At 35.4% G+C, this 21267-nt stretch overlaps 1 protein-coding gene across 2 annotated transcripts; it reads left to right on the forward strand.

The window, feature by feature from the left end:
• Positions 1–651: 651 nt before the first annotated feature.
• On the forward strand, positions 652–4807 carry LOC120085011 (small nuclear ribonucleoprotein SmD1b). 2 transcript variants are annotated; one of them, XM_039040828.1, is made up of 4 exons: positions 652–846; positions 925–1020; positions 4162–4353; positions 4487–4807. In XM_039040828.1, the coding sequence occupies exons 2-4, from the start codon at positions 951–953 to the stop codon at positions 4546–4548; spliced, it is 324 nt and encodes a 107-aa protein (XP_038896756.1). In that variant the 5' UTR covers positions 652–846; positions 925–950; the 3' UTR covers positions 4549–4807. The 2 variants fall into 2 exon arrangements, with proteins under 2 accessions (XP_038896756.1, XP_038896755.1); XM_039040827.1 differs by having other exon boundaries at positions 659–846; positions 944–1020.
• The last annotated feature ends 16460 nt before the right edge of the window (positions 4808–21267 follow it).

Below are 21267 nucleotides of genomic sequence, written 5' to 3' on the forward strand. Positions count from 1 at the left end.
TTAGTCTATCCTAAGTATCAATCAATCAACCTAACCAGGAAGTTCAACCTTAGTGAAGCCAAAAATGTTCTTCTCTCACACTCATTCTCACTCCTCTCTCACTCTCTCAATCTCTCATCACTCAAAATTGCAGAAAGAAAAGTTTCTATATAAAACCTCTTCCCTATCTTTCAAAAGAGGTTCCCACAAACCTTTTCCTTGCTAGAATAGCATGGAAGGCTTAGTGGTGTGTCTTGTTCGAGATCTAAGAAGAGTTACAGAGATCGTGAAGTAAAGATTTAGAGAAGATTGAAGAAGATGTATTTAAAGATATTTACTTTCTCCTTGAATTTCTTCACAGTAAAGTATGCTTAGTTAGAATATGTTTAAATTTCTCTATATTTTGGATATGATTTGCACATTGGGCTTATTTACCCGATTAGCATTGGGCTTATTTACCCGATTAGCATTGGGCCTTATTCGAAAATCTGCAAAATAAAATAACACAATCCATACTCCTTTTCCTTCCATTGAATTCTTTCATATTAACTAACAAGAGCATAACTCAACTAACATATCATTCTATCAAACTCGTGATTTGAGGTTCAATTCTCGTATTAATAACAATTCCTTTACGAGAAAGGAAAAAAAAAAAAAAAAAACCTTCCATATTTTTCATAGACTTCTTTTCCTCTTTTCCATTCAACGAATGAATTCCTCGAATCTCTAGAGCAATAAGATACAGTTAGCTTGGCAAAGGGAAATCGAGGAGGTCCAAACCGCGGCAATCTCCCAATTTCCTCTCCCCCGCTTCGTTGTTTGAAACCCTACATTCTTCATTTCCTCTGCAATCATGAAGCTTGTTAGGTATGTTCTTCTCTTTTCTATCTTTACCCTCCTTTTCCTCTCCATCTACTTGTTCTTTGATGCCCTTTTTATTTTTAGAAACTTGGTTTTGATGCAGGTTTTTGATGAAGCTCAACAATGAGACTGTCTCAATCGAGCTGAAAAATGGAACTGTTGTCCATGGCACTATCACAGGTCTCGTCTCTATCTCTCTTTCTTAAACCTCATTAAACCCTAGATTTACCAACTTTGCGGCTGAGGGTTTTTGAACTTCCAATTTCCATTCTATTTTCTTCTTTGAACTTCTCTGCAACTCTTGGGTCAAGTGCGCACTTGGAGAATCATTATCCTGCTCCCATTTTTAATTTTAAAAATTAGTATTATCATCAATTTTTTTCTTTTTTTAAAAGAAAAATAGTATTAAACTCATGGGTTGCTTACGGGAAATTGAATCTTTGTCTTCTGGGCGTTGGGAGGATGAGATGATTTCTCTGTATTGTTTTTAATTATCAAAACAATTTGAACTATTGACTACTGTCTACTGATGCTGAATATCCATTCTATTTCCTGACATATCAGTAGATTTAAACAAATGCTTAGAATGTCTTGTCACTTTTTTATGCAATGACTCCTACAATTCCTTCTTTCCCCTTTGTTTTGTAGGGATTGTTTTGTAAACCAAGTGAATATACTTCAACTTTTAACTTGAACTGTTTTTCACCTGCTCTAGAGTGATGTTAACTTATTCTGATTAAACATTAACTTCTGCTTAACCCTAGCAGTTCTGGATTCTATAGTCCAAATGCCATTCTTCAATGAACTATATATATATATATATATATATATATTTTGGATAAGAGACTATGCAATAACCAAAAGAGAAGCAACTTATAACTAGAACTGTGCCCACTGGTGGAAACATAGTTAATTGAGCGGTCACAAATGACCTTTGTTTGTTATTAGCCTTTACCCTCCTACATTGCCTCTAATAACTTGAACTGTTTTTCACCTGCCCTAGAATGGCATTAACTTAGTCTTGATTAAATAAAATTCTTCCGGTGTCCATTAGTTTTGGGTTCTGCAGCCCATATGCCATTCTTTTGTGAATTGTTGCCTTTTTTCTTTTTTTGGGTGAGAGACTATCTTACAAGTGAAGCAAAAAGACTAACCTAGGGTAATCTAGTAGAGAAAACCCTGCCCAATAGAGCTATAAAAGAAGAGCCTTCCAATAAGAATTAAATCATATTCATAAGAAGACTGTAATTACAATAGAATATCTTGTCTTCGGAAAACCAACGTAAAATGTGTGTGGTACACTATTACAAATATAATCTAAGATATTTCTTTCTCTCAAAATATTCATAGAAGCACAATTCGAAAAGATCTTGTCCTTACATTTAAGCCATCAGGTTGGTGAGTGCTCCAAAAATAATTGTTAACCAAGCTAGGTAGGCAAAAGATAAACCAGTTTTGTTGAAAACGAAAGGCCATCCTCTATAGAAAAGAGGACAATGGAATCATTGGGGGAGAGGAACAATAGGATGTTTAGTGGAGGGGGACCCTTGTGAGGTTTGGTTCTTGGTGAGGTTCCATGTTTCTCTTTTGGTTTCTGTTTTGAAAACTTTTTGTAACTATTCCTTAGGCAACATCTTACTTAGTTGGAAACTCTTTTGCTAGTGGAGTTTTTCTATGGTCTTGGTTTTCTTCTATGTCCTTGTATTTTTTTTTTTTTTTATTATTTTTTTTCAATGAAAGCAGTTGTTTCTATATATATAGAAAACAAGACAGTGTTGGTAAGGGTTATATTGGGATTCCCCATTGGAATAAAAGAGGAACAAGCTGGGGGAGCGAACCCAGTTTGGGAACTTTTTTTGAGTTTCTCTTGGGGTGTTGAGGCTTCTATATGTAGCTGACCACACAAACATCTTAACCTTCCTAGGCGCGTCAAAATTCCAAACTGATTTAATCAAAGGTGTTTTCAGCTTTAGCAAGGTCTCCGAGAGTTTATTAATGGTGATTTTAAAGGAGAAAAAATTGAATGAATCAATGGATTCTACCTCTATGTCTTGGCTTGGCCATCTTCTAATTGAACCGTATCAATCTTTCCTATAAAGTCAATCCAACTACCAATTTCTCTATGGAAAGGGCCAAACAAGCACTCCACAATTATCCCCCAAAATTGCCTATGGTTTTGGTTTTGGTTTAGGTTTCATCATCTATATTCCACCTTTTGCGGGATTATTCCCGATATAATCATAAAAAGCTAATTTTTCAGGAATTTTAGACCAAGCTTCTGATAAACTTTGATTTTCGGCTAACCCGGCACTAACTCTTCAATATATTTCTTGCTGAAAGTTTCCCTGGTTTGACCCCGTAGATGTCAACCATCACTTTTCATAACTATTCTAGTAGGATGGCACTATTTTTCTATTTATGGAAAGAGACAATGGAAGGGAAGTCCAACTCCATTTTAATGGGTGCCTTAGAAGTTGGTGAGTTATGATTACATTACATTTCTTGTTGACAACTCACCATACAAAATGTACTTCTCTATGCTGCCACTACTGAATTTAGTTATTTACGGGAGTTTTTTTCCGTATAAGTTGTTTCTACGGAAGAGTTTGGTCTTTGTCATAATTTTAGTTGGTTACCTCTTTTGTTGGAGGATTTCAGATGAGATTATAAGCCAAATGTTTTAAAAGGCTAAAGGTGGTCCTTTGAAAGAGGTGAGGAGTAGCCTCAAGATGTTTTGAAGCGTAAGTCTCAAATTTGATTAAAAGCACTTTACCAAGTATTGCTAAACAAAACTTAATAATCATGTAAAAGTAGAAAGGACAAAAGAAAAATCACTCTTCCCAATTTCCACCTGGACAAAAATCTTAAAACGATATCCTTAACCTAACTATTGTTATTTGATTGACTTATCCTAGAAATTTAAAACTGCGACAAACTAATATTATTCAACAAATTATTGCAAAGTGTTGTAAGCCTCAATACCCTTTTAAAACATTGGCTATACATTAATGTAGGCTCGATAACCTACATTCCACTTATGCCTTGAAAATTTTTGTTTTTGACTATGATACGTTGAAGCATGAAGCATCTATGTTACATTACATATTTCTTCTGAATTCAAAAAATTATTTCTAAAACAATCTCTAGCGCTACTTAGATGAATATCATTGAGCATTACTTCAATGATATTACGTTCATTAATAAAAAAAATTCAATGACATTGCATGAACTTAAAGTAGAAGTACGTATGCTTTTCTCTTAAAACCTAGGTATTGGTCGAGGTTAGGGATCACTTATGGGTTGTTTTCTTGTATTACTTAGGTGTGGATATCAGCATGAATACACATTTGAAAGCTGTGAAGCTTACTCTAAAGGGGAAAAATCCAGTTACCATGGATCATTTAAGTGTGAGGGGTAACAACATCAGATATTATATTCTACCTGACAGCTTGAATCTTGAGACTTTACTTGTTGAAGAGACACCCAGGGTCAAGCCCAAGAAACCAACTGCAGGTATGTGTTATCCTTGCATTCTGGCATATACTTTATGGTCATTTTCCGCCAGTCAAATTGTATATATTGAATCATATGCTACCCATTATCCAATGTGTTCCTTATGCATTTCCACACTCTACTCCAACTACAGGGAGGCCTTTGGGACGTGGACGAGGACGCGGCCGTGGGCGTGGTCGTGGGCGTGGACGCTAGATACACTAGATTTGTTGCAGTTGTTTCAATTTTTGAGACCTGTAGTGTAAACACTTGCATTGTAGGGAAGGATTATGAATTTTGGGACACGAAAAAGTGGTATTGCAATTTACTGTCCAATCTCGTATGTAGTTTATTACAATGCTATCTAGTTGTTTTTCATATGATTGACGTAGCCTTGCTATGTTTTCTGGTGCTTGGGATCTGTTAATGATTTACTCTAATATCATCACAATTATAAAACTTTAGCATGTCTCTAGATTGGAATCTCGTTTTTACTTTCAACCCCGATAGATTTGTAGTTGTTGCAGTACTTGAGTTGGTTACAATCAACATCAACTTGTTTCACAGGGTATTTGATGTGATGCAAGACTCTTGGTGGCGATCTCTTCTAGCTTGAAATAAAAGTGCAGTCTCCTTTAGAGCTCTTTCATCCATTTGCTTTCCTTTCACCTTTCATACTAACAGTTCACCGTGGGGGTCTTGGTAGAGACTATGAAATTTGAGCTTTATCCTTAGCTTTGGACTTGGTGTTGAGTACAACAATTACAAGTTGAGGGATCAAACCTTTGGCCTCTTAGAACAAAAGTCATGCTAATTACTGTTGAGCTAAGTTTATTTTGACTTTTGAACTTATTCTTATGTAAAGTACAAAGAATTACTAAACGTTATCTAGTCTAGATTTGTTTTCTTACGTTAGACTGGTTTGTTCTCTTGATAAGGAACATATGAAGGGTAAATTATTATAGTTTGTTTGTTATTATAGGTTGAATAGTTCTTAATGTACAGTTGAATAGGTATTATTGAAATATCTTCATCAATTCAAATATATCCTCACCATGACTTGGGAATGAGTTTTTCCTATTGGTGGAATGTGCCTTTGAAATCAATTCGTATTTTAGAAAGCAAAATTTTAAGTCTATGATGAAAGAACTTTTACTTAAAAGTCAGGTTAAATTATCATGATTTTGGTAGTTGTTTATTAAGACGTGGGTGTGCAATGTAAATGGATTAACGTTTGGAGATTGATTAGATTGATGAAAGCTAGAGAATTATATTGTATAATCAATTCCAATTTCATGTTTAAAAAAAAGAACTTGTCAGCCATCAGTTAAAAATATCTAAAAACAATTTTATTTTCATTAAATAAATACCCGTGAATTTTTTTAGGTTGTATCAATTAGAAATTGACTCCTATACTTAAATAAGCATTGTAACTTTTACCTTCAAATTTCACTAATTTGCTCATAATTCTAACATAAAATCATCTAAAATTTTATGAACTCATTAGTTTCAATAAAACAAAAATTTGCACAAATATACAAATGAACTATTGAATAGCTTTGTCAAGTTCATAAATTTCAGCAAAAAAAAAAAATTGATATAATTTTTATGATGTAGATATGTTTTATAATTAACTGAATGCATAAAAAAGATTTTCTTTGAATGATATTTGGAGTAAGAATTGGTTAGAGGATTAAAATTATAGTACTTTAAAGTTTAAGATTATGACTGTTATAAAGATTGAGGTACAATTTTTTATTAAATTAAAAATTTAGGATTAAAGTTGATACAACCTAAACATGTTTTGATGGGAAAGACCAAATCTTTCCTGACATATATTTTTTTTGTGATCTTCACCCTCTTGTTTTCAATTTCATTATTTTTATGATCAACTTCGGTTCACTCATCTTTATTTTCCTAATGATTTGATGATCTATGGTGCTTTGTGGTTCTTTGGTTTTCTTGTAGAATGTTTTAAGAAAGTTTCAAATGTGAGAGTTCAATGTTTTAAGAAACTTCGGTTCACTCATCTTTATTTTCCTAATAATGGTGAGAGTTCAATGTTTTGTGTTGGCATGTCTCTTGGTGAGGCTAAAGGTCTTTCAGTATTTTTTAGATTCCCGTTAACTTTTTTTCCAATTCGTTATCTTGGTCTGCTTCCTATTTCGGGAAGACTATCGTATGTAGATTGTTTGCCTCTATTGGAAAGAGTTACTACTCGTGTGAAGAAGGGGTCTGCTAAGACTCTATTTTTTGGTGGTCGATTACAACTCATTTTGTTCTTCAAAGCTTCCAAGTCTACTGGACAAATGTATTTGTTTGCCTGCTAAAGTCATTCAGGACTTTGATTGCTTGTTTCACTCCTATCTTTGGAGAGAGATGTTAAGAAGCGTTGGTGGGGCTGAGTTGTTTGGTCGGATGGTTGTCTTCCAAGTAGTGAGGATGATCTTTAGCATCTGTCATACTTCTTGAAATGTTGCTGCAGCCATGAAGCTAGGAAGTTGAAAAGCGTTGTTGGAGCTAAGGTTGTTTGGTCAGATGTTTGTCTTCCGAGTAGTTAGGATGGGTTTTAGCATCCATCATACTCCTTGAAATGCTACTGCAGCCATGAAGTTATTATGGCTTATTTTGATTCGTTCTATATCCTCATGGGTAGCCTGGGTGGAGGCATATAGTTTCGCGGACAAAACATTTGCACGGTTAGTATCTAAGTCTTCGTCTTAATGTTGGTGGGCTATCCTTTGCACATGATAGATTGAGGTCCTTAGTTCGGTATTATATTAGTGATGGGCGATGTTCAATTTGGTTTGACCCTTGGCTTGAAAGGTGCCCTATCCTCTAACAACTTAGTACAACGCTTATTTTGGATGTCGATAATCTCTTCATGCTATGGTAAGTGATTTTCTATGACCTAATGGGAGTTGAGATTGACCTTCTAATTCTAGAAAGCTGATCGATCTCTCCTCGCAGGTACATGTGATAGTGACTCAGGTTGGTCTTGAGGATAGTATAACATGGCTTCCTTGTTGATGTGGTGTGTTTTCAGTCGCTAATGCCATGGAGTTCTTACGTCCTAGGCATCTTATGGTGCCTCAGCTAGCCTCCTTTGGTGAGGAAAATAATATTTCCAAACATTTATTTATTTCATGGCTTAATGTTCAAAATCGATTACGGACAAGAGATCATATTCATAGATGGCACTCTAATATACAAAATGACTGTATTTTGTGTACAGGTGGAGTTGAATCTATTATTTATCAGGTTTGGCGTGAGCCTAAAATGTGTATCTATGTGTCGTTTTCAAGTGATTAATCTGATTGTTCGGATTTTATTGGTTATTCCCTCTCAGATTCTTATTTGTTATTCTAAATCGATACGGTAAAAAAGCGAGGTGATTGGTTGTCGAAGGGGAAGAAGTCGGAGTAATTGACCCCTTTATTTTTTGGTTTGGCGCTTTGTATCTAATGTTTTCTTGGTCACTATGTTACGGAGAAAGAGCATTCGGAGCTCTCAGTCTCAGCTTCTTGAGATGCCTTTCAAGCCCTTCCTTGATAAGGCCCTCTCCGCCATCGACAACTCTCATCCAGCTCAGGCACTGCTTAAACTGGCAATTTCAAGGTACGTACGACAGAGTGGAATGGTGGAATGGTTTGTCCCCATCATCTTCCAGTTCGATGAAAAATCGTATCATTGTCAATTTACTGGACCATTTTATAATTGAATTAAAGTGATTCAGCTTTTACTTTCTTTTTAATTAGTGCCTCTAAAATCAGGTCTCCCAACGGTTTATGAATGTGCTTGTTTTGATCCATGTAAATTTAACAACAAGCTTGGAACTAGGGAGTATGCGGATTACCTATTCGAGGAATGGTTTGAAAGAAATAAGGGGTTTTACTTGTTTGATGTGGTGGGTCTGTGACAATGCGGCTATGTGTTGCACAGTTCTGTTTACAATTAGAAATGAACTAAATCAGATGATTCAAATCCCCTGCTCATGAGCTTTCTTAGATATTAAAAAGAGAGTGAATTTGGTTTTTGAATATTAAGCTTATAAACACTACTTCTATTAATAAATTTCTACGCTTTTTTTAATAACTTTCTACTAATATTTCCAAAAACACCAAATCAAGTTTTGAAAACTAAAACAAAATAGTTCTCAAAAACTTGTTTTTATTTTTAGAATTTGAATTCAAATGGTTGTTTAACAAAGGTGAAAATCATAATTAGAAAACTGGGACCAACAGAAAACTAAAAGCAAAGTTGTTATGAAACTTTGGAGGCCTACTTCATGAATTTGGAAATTTTGTGTGACAAAACTTTACTACTTCTCTCTGCTCTGTCACAGTTAATTTGATGGCTGAAGTTAGTTATTTTCATTTGCTAAATGAGAATGGATATGGTGTCTTCAATCTAAAAGAACAATAAATATATATATATACATATATATAAAATGAAAGAGAAAATTGAGAAAATTGTTGAAGATACTTAAAAATCAAAAGTATTAACTGAGAGAAAATTGTTGCACATCAGGAATGTCCAGGGTTCATCATTTATCAATGATACTTGAAAAAGTCAAATTTAATATTTTTAGGATCCATGTATACTGTTGATTAACCAAGAGGTGTTGAAGTTGTGTTATTTGCCTACATTTTACCCTGTTTATGTCTTCATCCTTCATTCCATTTATCGGTTTTTCCTATGGTTGGGTCAACTCATGAACAAATTGAAGTGTACGAGCAATTGTTAGCCGGATCCTTTCAAAAGCGTATTCATTCTTGCTGAAGAGGATGTACAAACTCTTTCTATGTTGGATTCGAGAAGTTTGTTGTTGTGGTAAAAATTGTAAAAGATTGTTTGGCTTCAGGAGTGGGGGTTCGGGGTTGAAGGAACTCTAAAACTAGAGACCAATGAGCAAAAGTAGAATGTTCCAAATTCCATTGAGGAAGAACACATACATTTACATTCATATAGAAACAATTATGCATAAAGAATAAACTACAACATGCTTCTTAAGTAAATACAAGGGGATCGAGTATAATACCTTTGAAGAACTCTTTCTTCACGTATTTCCCTCGATCAGAATCGAACATGTCCAAATAGCACAAACGCAACGATTAGAACTCGATCTCAACAAGCAACTGAAAAATTCTCGATCACCAGTGAGTATATCTCGTTCCTCGAACAAGAAAAAACACCACAACAAAGTTACCTTAGTATTCTCGGTGTGAGAATCCAGAAGTTGTGGGCTCTATATGATTTTGGATAGAGGAATGGAAGAAGTAAACGATCGAATATGAGATCAAACGATCGTGTAGAAGAAGAAGCCTATCGTATAGACTTGATACTCGATCGTGTAGCAATGAGTAACTATCGTATAGTAAACTCGATCGCTATCGTTTAGTAAAACACCATTTACTCGATAATGTTTTTGTGAGATGTTTCAAATTGTGTGTTCTAATGATTTGAAAAAAAACCGCAAATAACCTCTCACTCAAGTCGGTTATTGAGAAAAAGAATTATTAATTATCATATAATTAATCAATTATAAATAAATACAATAACTAACTTATCATATTATATTTATAACCTATAATTTTAATATTGCATCATATGCAACATATAAACTATAGTTCTTTTTCTATTTTATAGAATTTAATATAAATCTATTTTATTTAATTCCTCCAATCTAATAATGTATATACACTATATCAATTATATTATATATAATTTAATTAATTTAATTATATCATATATAATCAAATTCCCTCTTGTTAATTTGAACACTTCAAACTAACCCAAAATCTGACTTTCAACTTGAACCTATTGAGCTACTAAGGGGACCTTATGAACCTATAGCTTGAAGCTCCGGTACGTGAATAAGACTAAACTCTTTAATCACGATATCCACCATTCGTTAACTGTCGGGCACTCCACTAAAGACCGACAGTTACACTCTTTGCACTACAAATATATTTTCTATGTCCATTGGATATAACCAATCAACAATGCAATGATCCTTCACAAATCACTCGTAAGTACAGTTGGACCAAATTATCGTTTTGCCCCTGTAGTTATATCTAACTTCTTAAATACCACTGATTTCTCTAATGAACAATAAGTCATAGTCCCACTATGACTGAGTCCTCTCTTTCCAGAAAGGGTGGTGGTCACTATGTTCAAGACCCGGAATCAGCCCTTAAGGAAGCAATTCATCTACTTACCCCTACTTCGGGGAAGGAGTGAATTTCGTCTTGTTAGCTGAGTTTCCAAGCTCCCCAATCAGATGAATCCCCAAAATGGTAGGCTTGTTGAGTTGGCAATCTGGCCACTCTCACCCATACAAATCAAAGGATCACCTCATAGGCAGGAGTTCCCAACTCACTCAGGATTCAGGTCATGTCACCTATGATCATCGTAGTGAAATGTAAGTCTCAATTATCAACGACGTTATATAAAGAGACTAATCATTTCGTAGTCTGGTCTTATACAAACTTTTTGTATAGGATACCCTCACTCGCATGTCTCCATATGAATGATCAGGTTCAGATCATTTGTAGCACTTTACAACACTTGTAATATCTACAAAGCAGGTCATATCCGTAGTGTCACCAGGATAAGGTATCCCTTCTTTATCCATATACTATAGATCATTTAGGTTATCACTTAAAGTACGATCCATTTGTATGTCTCCACGTACATGCTTAAGTTACATAAAATAACCTCGGATCTTAGTTTATCGACTGACAATCCCTACTGCATAGCAAATGTCAGGTCTAGTACATAACATTACATACATAAGGCTACCAACAGCCAATGCATAGAGAACTCGTCTCCTTTCCTCAACCTTTGGAGGTGTCTTAGAATACTGTTCCTTAGACAAAACAATTCCATTCCTGAAAGGTAATAAACCCTTCTTTGAATTCTGCATCGAATACCTGACAAGCATCTTGTCAATGTACGATGCCTGAGACAAGGTCAACCTTTTGTTCTTTCGATCCCTTATGATCTGGATCCCTAGAACAAACTGTGCCTCTACCAAATCTTTCATTTGGAATTGGGTGGCTAGCCATTTCTTAACGTCAGTCAGAAAACCTACATCATTTCTAATGAGTAGGATATCATCCACATACAGTACAAGGAAAGCTACTGAGCTGTTGATGATTTTCTTGTAAACACAAGGCTCAACATTCTGATCAAATCCATAAGATTTGATCGCAGTATCAAATCGTATATTCCAAAATCTAGATGCTTTTTCAGTCCATAAATGGACCGATTAAGCTTGCAAACTTTTTGCTCTTGATCTTGTTCAATGAATCCTTCTGGTTGAGCTATATAGATGGTTTCCTCAAGATTGCCATTCAAAAAGGCAGTCTTGATGTCCATTTGTCATGTCTCATAGTTATAAAATGTGGCTATAGACAGGAGAATCCTGACAGACTTTAACATGACAACAGGTGAGAAAGTTTCTTGATAGTCCACTCCCTCAACTTGGGTATAACCCTTTGCCATAAACCTAGCCTTAAAGGTCTGTACTTTTCCATCTACACCTATTTTTCTCTTGTAGATCCATTTACAATCTATAGGTTTTACCCCATCATGTTGATCTATAAGCTTCTAGACAGAATTGAAGTACATAGACTCTATTTCTTGATTCATGGCTTTAATCCATTCATCTTTGTCAACATCTTCTATTGTTTGCTTATAAGACAATAGATCCTCAACTCCATCATCATATATGATCTTTTGGGCTTCTGTTAAACCTATGTAGCATATAGGTGGGTTCACAACCCTCCCACTATGTCGAGGCAGTCTCAACTCTTGAGATGGTTGACTAGATGTACTAACATCAACAACTCTTGTTGATCTATCAACCTATTCAACAATTCTTGTTGAAGTCTTAGCAGTCTCATTAGAAATCTCACTTAAAACAACTTTACTTCGTGGCTTATGATCCCTTATGTGGTATTCTTCCAAGAAGATAGCATTGATAGATACAAACACTTTATTCTTACTTGGATCATAGAAGTATCCACCTCTCATTTCTTCGGGGTAACCTACAAATAGGCATATTTTCGAATAAGGTTCCAACTTTTTAGAGTTAGCCACAAGCACGTGGACTGGACATCCCCAATCCTGAAGTGGCGTAAACTACCTTTACGGTCTCTCTATAACTCAAAAGGTGTTTCAGAAATACTCTTTGAGGGAACATTGTTCAAAATGTAAACTACAGTCTCTACTGCATATTCCCAAAACGAGTCTGGAAGATGAGCATAACTCATCATAGACCAAACCATGTCCAACAGGGTTCTGTTTCTCCTTTCTGATATACCATTCTGCTGAGGTGTACTTGGGGCTAAGAGTTCAGACGTGATTCCATATTTTATCATATAATTCTGGAATTTTAAGTCCATATACTCTCTACCACGATCAGATCATAGTGTTTTTATCTTTTTACCTAACAAGTTTTCAACTTTTGTCTTATACTCCTTGAACTTTTCAAGAGCGTCAGACTTATGTTGCATTAGGTATAGATACCCATATCTAGAATAATCATCTATGAAAGAGATGAAATATTCATACCCACCTCGTGCTCTTACACTCATCAGACCACATAGGTCTGAATGTATAAGCTCCAAGGTTTCCTTGGCTCTATAATATTTTCCAGTAAAAGGTCGTTTGGTCATTTTGCCTTCAAGGCAAGATTCACATACTAGCAAAGAGTTTTCTTCTAAACCATTTAGAAGTCCACATTTCACCAACTTCTCAATCCTATTGAGATTGATGTGACCTAACCTTAAATGCCGAAGATGGGCATTTTTCTTGGGAGAAACTCTTGGTCTTTTCGTAGTTGTTGCTGTTTTGAACATTTCAGTATTAAGCAAGGTTTTTATAACTAACGACCTTAGTACATACAAATTATTTTCCATTGAACCAAAACCAATCTCCACACCATTCTTAAGAATAAACACTTTATTCTCAGAAAAAGAGATGGAATAACTTTGTTCAATCAGACAAGAAACTGAAATTAAGTTCCTTTTGATATGAGGAACTACATAAACATTATCCAGTAACAAATACCGTTTCTTATCCAAAAAATAACTTAAGCCAACCTACAACAACAGTTGAAACAGCCTCAGTAGTACCAACTCTAAGAGTCAACTCTCTAACTTCCAACTGTTTCTATGAACTAAATCCTTGATGGGAAGAACATATATGCTGAATCAAGTATCCAGACAGAATCATCATTCTCTACCAAACACGTCTCCAAGACAAATAAATCACATTTATCATCTTCGGAGTTCTTCTTTTTCTAAAGAGTAGTGGGATCAGTATCAGAACCTATATTATAAACTCCAAATTTCATTTCAAAAAATAATTCTCGTCGATGAACTTCATTAGAGTCAGCAATAATTGTTTTCTCTGTTATTCCCTTGACATTCAATAAGGACTGGAGATTATCTTGGAAACTGACACTACTGGTTTCATTGTCATCAATCCCATTTTGCTTAAAAAGTGAGAAATTACGTTCAAATAATTCTTACAACGGGTCCATGATCTCACGTGCAATGACCATGTTCTCAACCCTTTTGGCCAATGCATCAGGTATGCTTGCCAATAGCCTTCATCCACACCTCATATACATTACGAACATTTCGCAGTGCATCAGGATTTGGGACTTGAGAACACTCCTCAAACATGACAAAATCGAGGTCGTTTACCATGAAATATATTTTAATAGACTCTTTCCACATCATGTAATCGGTCAAAGTAGAAAAGGCAACTAACAAAAAATCATACATTGACATTTTGCTAAAAGACAAACATATTGATCTATGTTAGATTTTAGCATAACTCTTTTAAAACAAATCCAATCAGGTTTAGCAAAATCTAAATAAACCCTCATATCGGGCAGAAATGTGCGTTATCATAGTGCTAAGTTATTAAACAATGTTAGATTGCGTTGATGAAAAATGATAAATTGCGTCCATTAAGCATAAAATCTATAATATTGTGGTCGCGTGCGTCAGCGCATTGGAATTATTGATTTTTGTATTTTTTTTTGTGTGCAGAATATGCGTTAATGCATTGCAGAGATTGCGATCATAGGAATTCATCGGTCGAGCACAACTTCACCGCAAGACTTTGAGTTGATCGCACTCGCAAATATTTATCCAAGAAGAATCACTGTAACATGGTGGGCACATCCAGACAAAAGGACAATTAAGATCGATGGGACAGAAAGCTGACAACAATCGGATCCAAATTAAGTTAACAGTCGATAACGGTCACAAAGTACATCCAGTTTTATCGGTGACAATTATCCGGCGCATCAGTTAGGAATTAAAAGCTATCCCATCTGTACAACCAGGAGAGAGAAGCCGCCTTTCACCTTTGATGTCCTATAAATATCAAGTGCATTCTTCAGAGAAGGGGTTAAACAGTTGATCACTCCATCACTTTACAAGTTCACACCTCTGTTCATAGTTTTCTTTTCCATTTCACGGTGGAGCGAAAGAAGAGTGGTGATACCGGAGATCGTCCAAGGCGGCTCGAGAGAGAACCTTGGGCGTAAGAGTAGAGAGCGGGTTGACTCTCGAGAAAGCGAGAATATCTTTAGAGTACGAGTAGAACAGTGTAACACCTAGTGGCAAGAAATTGCTCCAGGCTCTTTACTATACTTGCATTGTTATTCTGTACTTCATCTTTTATCATCCAATGGAAGTTATATTTCTACATCTGCTCACTCTCTTAATATGCATGAGTAGCTAAACTAGTTGAATGAGTTGAAAGGAATTAAGCTAACATGATCTAGGAAGTTCATTGCTTGCGATTGTCTTGTTTTATGTTGTGCGAAACATCCCTTTAGAGTTTCTCGAGAGAGAATATAAAGAAAGAACCTAATGTCTCGAGAGAGCTAGGTTAGAATCTGACTTGAAAGAGCAAGATTAGGCCTGTATAAACAAGAAATAGGGACTTAGAGATAAGCTCTGTTTGTCAATGTGCATCGCATGCATTCTAGAAATAGGAGTGATATTATGCAGTCACATATTTGTGTGAATGTCATGTTGTCATCGCATAAATAGAAATAGAGGTTTATGTGTAAACCCTATAGACTTATCGCATATTTATCACATGCGTTCTAGCCTTAGAAGTCGTGGCATTCACGCCGAGAGGTGGTTTACTATTGTATGCATGTTGCATGATTGCAAGGCATGAACGCAACCTAGGGAGTGTTAGCCGAAACCCTTCTCAACCCATTTACCGTATATTCATCGTATTTCCCATTGCCAACTCTTTTCGAACTCTGTCGCATTTATTATTATTTTCATTAACGCAACAACAAACCAACCACCTTATTTATTTACCGGTTACTGCAAAGTTTTCATAAGAAAATTATCAATGCAAACTATTTTCACAAGTCCCTGTGATCGACCCTGGACTTACCAGGAAACTCAAAAGAATTTACACTTGGATTCCGCTTGGGAAACTTGAGTGCACAACGTAATTCCATCAACGCATATCATCCATTTTCCACATTTAATAAAATAACGCATGAAACCCCATATCACATCTAGTTTTGCAATAACACTTCATTGGTTTAGGACAAAAGCCACCGAAAGGTAGTTAATTTATCCCTCCACTTAATTGAGACACTCTCAACAAACCATTACACCAGAATAACTCTTATTCCTATAATGATTAGCCATCATTGATTTGGTCAAGAAATCATTAACTTGCTTAACAATTTCCCGTAAGTGTGACCCTTCATTTTAGATCCTAGAGTTTCACCCTAAGCAGTCAACCGAAGGAAAAAATAGATTGGAGCAAAAACTAAAGCGACCCTATCCATTTCTGAAGTTCGCCTTAATATTGACCAATTGCACAAATCATCTGAAGGGGAACACTCCCAGGGCGCCTCAAGGCCATGCAAAAAGGTCTCACGGTGCAAACCAATGAAAGAGACCGCAAGATATGTTGACACACATATTTCTCCCACTTACTATAAATACTCTCTCCGTTCATCTTGATATTGACCCATGCAAAACCATCCGAAGGGTAACGCTCCCAGGGCGCCACGAGGCCAAGCATGAGTTTCACGATGTGAACATTAAGGGAGAAACGTGAGTGGAATTGACATATCATATATATCATCTCCTCACACTGAGTATTTTAACAACATAGGGTTTAATTTACTTAGAAAAAATACGGCTAATTATTTTTACTAAATGACTGTTTAAGTTTGCCCAAAAGTAACACTTACTTTGGAAAATTAAACAACTTTGATCAACATTCATTAAACACTTTAACAAATATTATCAACAATTGCATGCTTGTAGCAAATTTATCTAATTCACCTTTCCAGGTAGGTTCCCAAGTAGGGGTGTTCCGTTTCTGTCAGCTTAAATACCCAAGCCTAGACAAAACCCGCCTTAGACAAAAGGTCCCTTATAGATAGATTTATTACAAATTTAATCTTTTATTCAAATCAATTTAATCCTATTAAACTGATTTAAAAGATTATACTTAGGTATCTAATCTCATTAGAATTGTGATCATAGGTCTATCTCAATCAAATTTTAAAACTCTTTTAAAACATGATTAAAGCCTAAGTTTGCATGCAACTCTTTCTTATTGATTTTAATTATAACTTCATTAATTATAACACTTATAAAGAATGAAACAATCAAAATCAACTACATTGCTAAGCTAGACATCCATAAGGTATTTATAACTTTTATAAATACACCTAAGTGTCATGCTTCATGCAATGTTCATTCATTACTACTATATAACTTTTATATATCACGAGTAATGAACTAAGCATAGATGCTCTCATACACCCTTATACTATAACACTTATAATATAAAGATGATGCATGGATATGCTTAATGCATGCATATATTATAACTCTTATATTATATGATGCATGAGCATGCTTTAAAGTAATTTAATCATGCAAACTACTATATTATAATACTTATAATATAAAGATGATGCATGAATAAATGCATAACCTATGGTGGGTTTTAAATCTATATGTCATACATTATGGCATATAAACAAACATACATCACATGTACATTAAATAAAATTGATGGACTGGGATAATTAGCCTCAAAACCAAAAAAATAAAGCTAACTATTACAAAGAGCATCGAGTCAACCAATTCAAACAGGCAAACCGGGTCTTGAACCACCCGTGCGAAGCCTCATCACTTGATCATGTAGCATCTCCTTCAGATTGTCAAGTAATTGCTATCGAGTATAAACGATCGTGTAGCGTAGATCGAGTGCCTTTGACTATGTGATGAGCATGAAAGCCACGCGATCGTGCAGCGCACATCAATCAACATATGCCATGCGATCGAGTAGACAACGACTATGCGATGAAGCATGATTTTCTAAACGATAGAAGAGCAACTGTCGAGTATCGTATACCGAGTGATCGAGTAGCCAGTGACTATGCGATAACCATGTTGGTCTACACGATCGTTTAATGCACGCGCCATGTGTTGAATATCATATACTCTATGCGATCATTTACTCCGAGCGTCTACGCGATCAAGTAGCCAATGCAACACAATCGAGTAAACTCTTTACGCGATCGCATAGCATTAGCCATGCGGTCATTTAGCAAATACTACATAATCCAGTAGAACTTTTCTACACGATCGCATAGCCAAATCTAAACAATCGTTTAGCCTAGGCTACACGATGCGACCAACCTTTGGTCTTCTTCCTCGAAGCAAACAACATCTCCATGCATCTGAAACTTCATCACGAATGACTCAAAAACAACAAAAAACTTGAATACAAACTCGATTGCTTGTTAATTATGCCAAAAAACGTAGGGACCCTTAGAAAATAACTTTGAAAACGTAAAGAAAGCTTTAAACAGAGGCAATCATCCCAAAAACATCCATCAACAAAATCCACAACCATACTTAAGACTTATGCATTGCAGAATTCATAAAACCCACCAAGATTGTAAAAGAAATTCAATACAATGATGGAATTTGGAATATCAGAACAACCTAGCTCTGAGACCAGTGGAAGGAACTCTAAAACTAGAGAACCAGTGAGCGGAAGCATATCGTTCCAAATTCCATTAAGAAATAACACATACACTTACATTCATATAGAAACAGTTATGTATAAAAAAATAAATTACAGCATACTTCTTAAGTAAATACAAGGGGATTGAGTATAATACCTTTGAAGAACTATTTCTTCACGTATTTCCCTCGATCAGACTTGAACGCGTCCAAACAGCACGAACGCAACGATCAGAACTCGATCTTAACAAGCAACTGGAAGATCCTCGATCACCAGCGAGTATAACTCGATCCTCGATCCTCGAACAAAATAAGGCACCACCACAGGGTTACCTTGGTATTCTCAGTGTGAGAATCCAGGAGTTGTGGGCTCTGTATAATTTTGGATAGAGGAATGAAGGAAGTAAGCGATCGAGTAGACAATCAAGTATGATCATGTAGAAGAAGAAGCTTATCGTATAGACTTGATACTCGATCGTGTAGCAACGAGTAACTATTGTATAGTAAACTTGATACTTGATCGTATAGTCTCTGTTAAGCTATTGTTTAGTAAAACACATTTTACTCGATAGTGTTCTTGTGAGATGTTTCGAATTGTGTGTTCTAATGATTTGAAAAAAAAATCTTTTTATCTCACAGTTACCATAAAACCGCAAATAACCTCCACTCAAGTCAGTTATTGAGAAAAAGAATTATTAATTATCATATAATTATTATAAATAAATACAATAACTAACTTATCATATTATATTTATAACCTATAGTTTTAATATTGCATCATATACAACATATAAACCATAGTTCTTTTTCTATTTTATGGAATTTAATATAAATCATATTTATATTAATTCCTCCAATCTAATAATGTATCAAATACACTATATTAATTATATCACATATAATTGAATCAATTTAATTATATCATATCTGTCTCTTATACACATCTAGATGTGTATAAGAGACAGATATATAATCAAATTCCCTCTTGTTAATTTGAATACTTCAAACTAACCCAAAATCTGATTCTCAACTTGAACCCATTAAGCTACCAAGGGAATCTTATAGACCTGTAGCTTGAAGCTCCAACGGTATGTGAATAACTGATTAAATTCTCTAATTACGATATCCACCATCCATTAACTGCTGAGCACTCCACTAAAGACCGACAGTTGCACTCTTCGTACTACAGATACCATTTTTCCCCTGTAATTACATCTAACTCCTTAAGTACCACTGATTCCTCTGATGAACAATAAGTCATAGTCCCACTATGACTAAGTCCTCTCTTCCCAAAAGAGGATGTGCTACTATATTCAAGACCCGAAATTAGCCCTTAAGGGAGCAATTTATCTACTTACCCCTACTTCAGGGAAGGAGTGAATTCCTTCTTGTATGGCTGAGTTCCTAGCTCCTCAATCAGACGAATCCCCAAAATGGTAGGCTTGTTGAGTTGGAAATCTGGTCACTCTCACCCATACAAATAGAATGTCTGTCCTCATAGGCAGGAGTTCCCAACTCACTCAGGATTCAGGTCATATCATCTATGGTCATCATAGTGAAATGTAAGTCTCAATTATCAACGACATTATATAAAGAGACTAATCATTTCGTGGTTCGGCCTTATACAAACTCTTTGTATAGGATAATCCCACTCGCATATCTCCACATGAATGATCAGGATCAGATCATTTGTAGCACTTTACAACACTTGTAACATCTACAAAGCAAGTCGTATCCGTACTGTCACCAAGGTAAAGTATCCCTCCTTTATCCATATATTACAAACCATTTAGGTTATCACTTAAAGCACGATCCACTTGTATGTCTCCACATACATGCTTATGTTACATAAAATAACATCGGATATTAGTTTATTGGATTGAGTAAATGCTTATAAAATAACATTTATTTTATTAATAACAATATGTTTACAAAGTTTACAAACTACGAGACTACCAAGAGATTTAGAACACCATTCCTGTCAGGGGTAACTCCACTTCTTATTTGGCCCAAGAAGTTCAAGAGTCCCACGAATATAAAACATCAATTCCACAAGTTATTAACTCCTCTCTTCACACTGTTGACTCCATGACTAAAGACTTAAAAACTCAATAGATTAAACAACTCACTCATTTCCCCAACGCCCTAAATGAATGTTTAGCTGTAAGCACCAAAATCTGGCCTTCAAAGACCAAGCATAGAAGTTGGAACTTGTGAAATTCTCGAGGCTATAAATGAAAATAATAGATTTGATGCATGCTTGGATCAAGCATTTTTAAACATCCAACTATTCATTAGGTATGTAATGTTTGTATCAAGCCAAAAGAAACAACATCTTCTTATCTTTACTTTCCATTGTCATCCTGTATCTTGATTTCATTTATAAAATGGAACTTGCATCTCTATATCTACTCACTCTCTTTACATTATGCATGAGTAGCTAAACATTCGAATGGGTTGAGAAGCACTTAGCTAATATGACCTAAGATCTTCATTGTATGGGACCATCTTATCTTATGTATGTATCCATCACCCCTTTAGAGCTACTCGAGAGAGAGTCTAAAGAAAGAACCTAGACTTGAGAGAGCTAGGTTAGAATCTAGACTTGAGAGAGCAAGATTAGAACCGCATACGCAAGAGATAGAGACTTAGAGATAAGCACTGTTTGCTAACATGCATCGCAGGCACCCTAGAAATAGGTTATGATAGTATGCAGTCGCCTTGTGTATGTGTGTGTCATTCATCATCGCATAGAAAAAGTAGAGGCTTAGACATAAGTCCTATAGACATCATCGTATACATCGCATGCGTTCTAAAACTAGGAGCTATAGCATTTGCATTGAGAGATGACTTGTTGTTGTATGTGTGTAGCATGATC

Source organism: Benincasa hispida, chromosome 9 (assembly GCF_009727055.1).
Source record: "Benincasa hispida cultivar B227 chromosome 9, ASM972705v1, whole genome shotgun sequence".
NCBI classification, from domain to species: domain Eukaryota; kingdom Viridiplantae; phylum Streptophyta; class Magnoliopsida; order Cucurbitales; family Cucurbitaceae; genus Benincasa; species Benincasa hispida.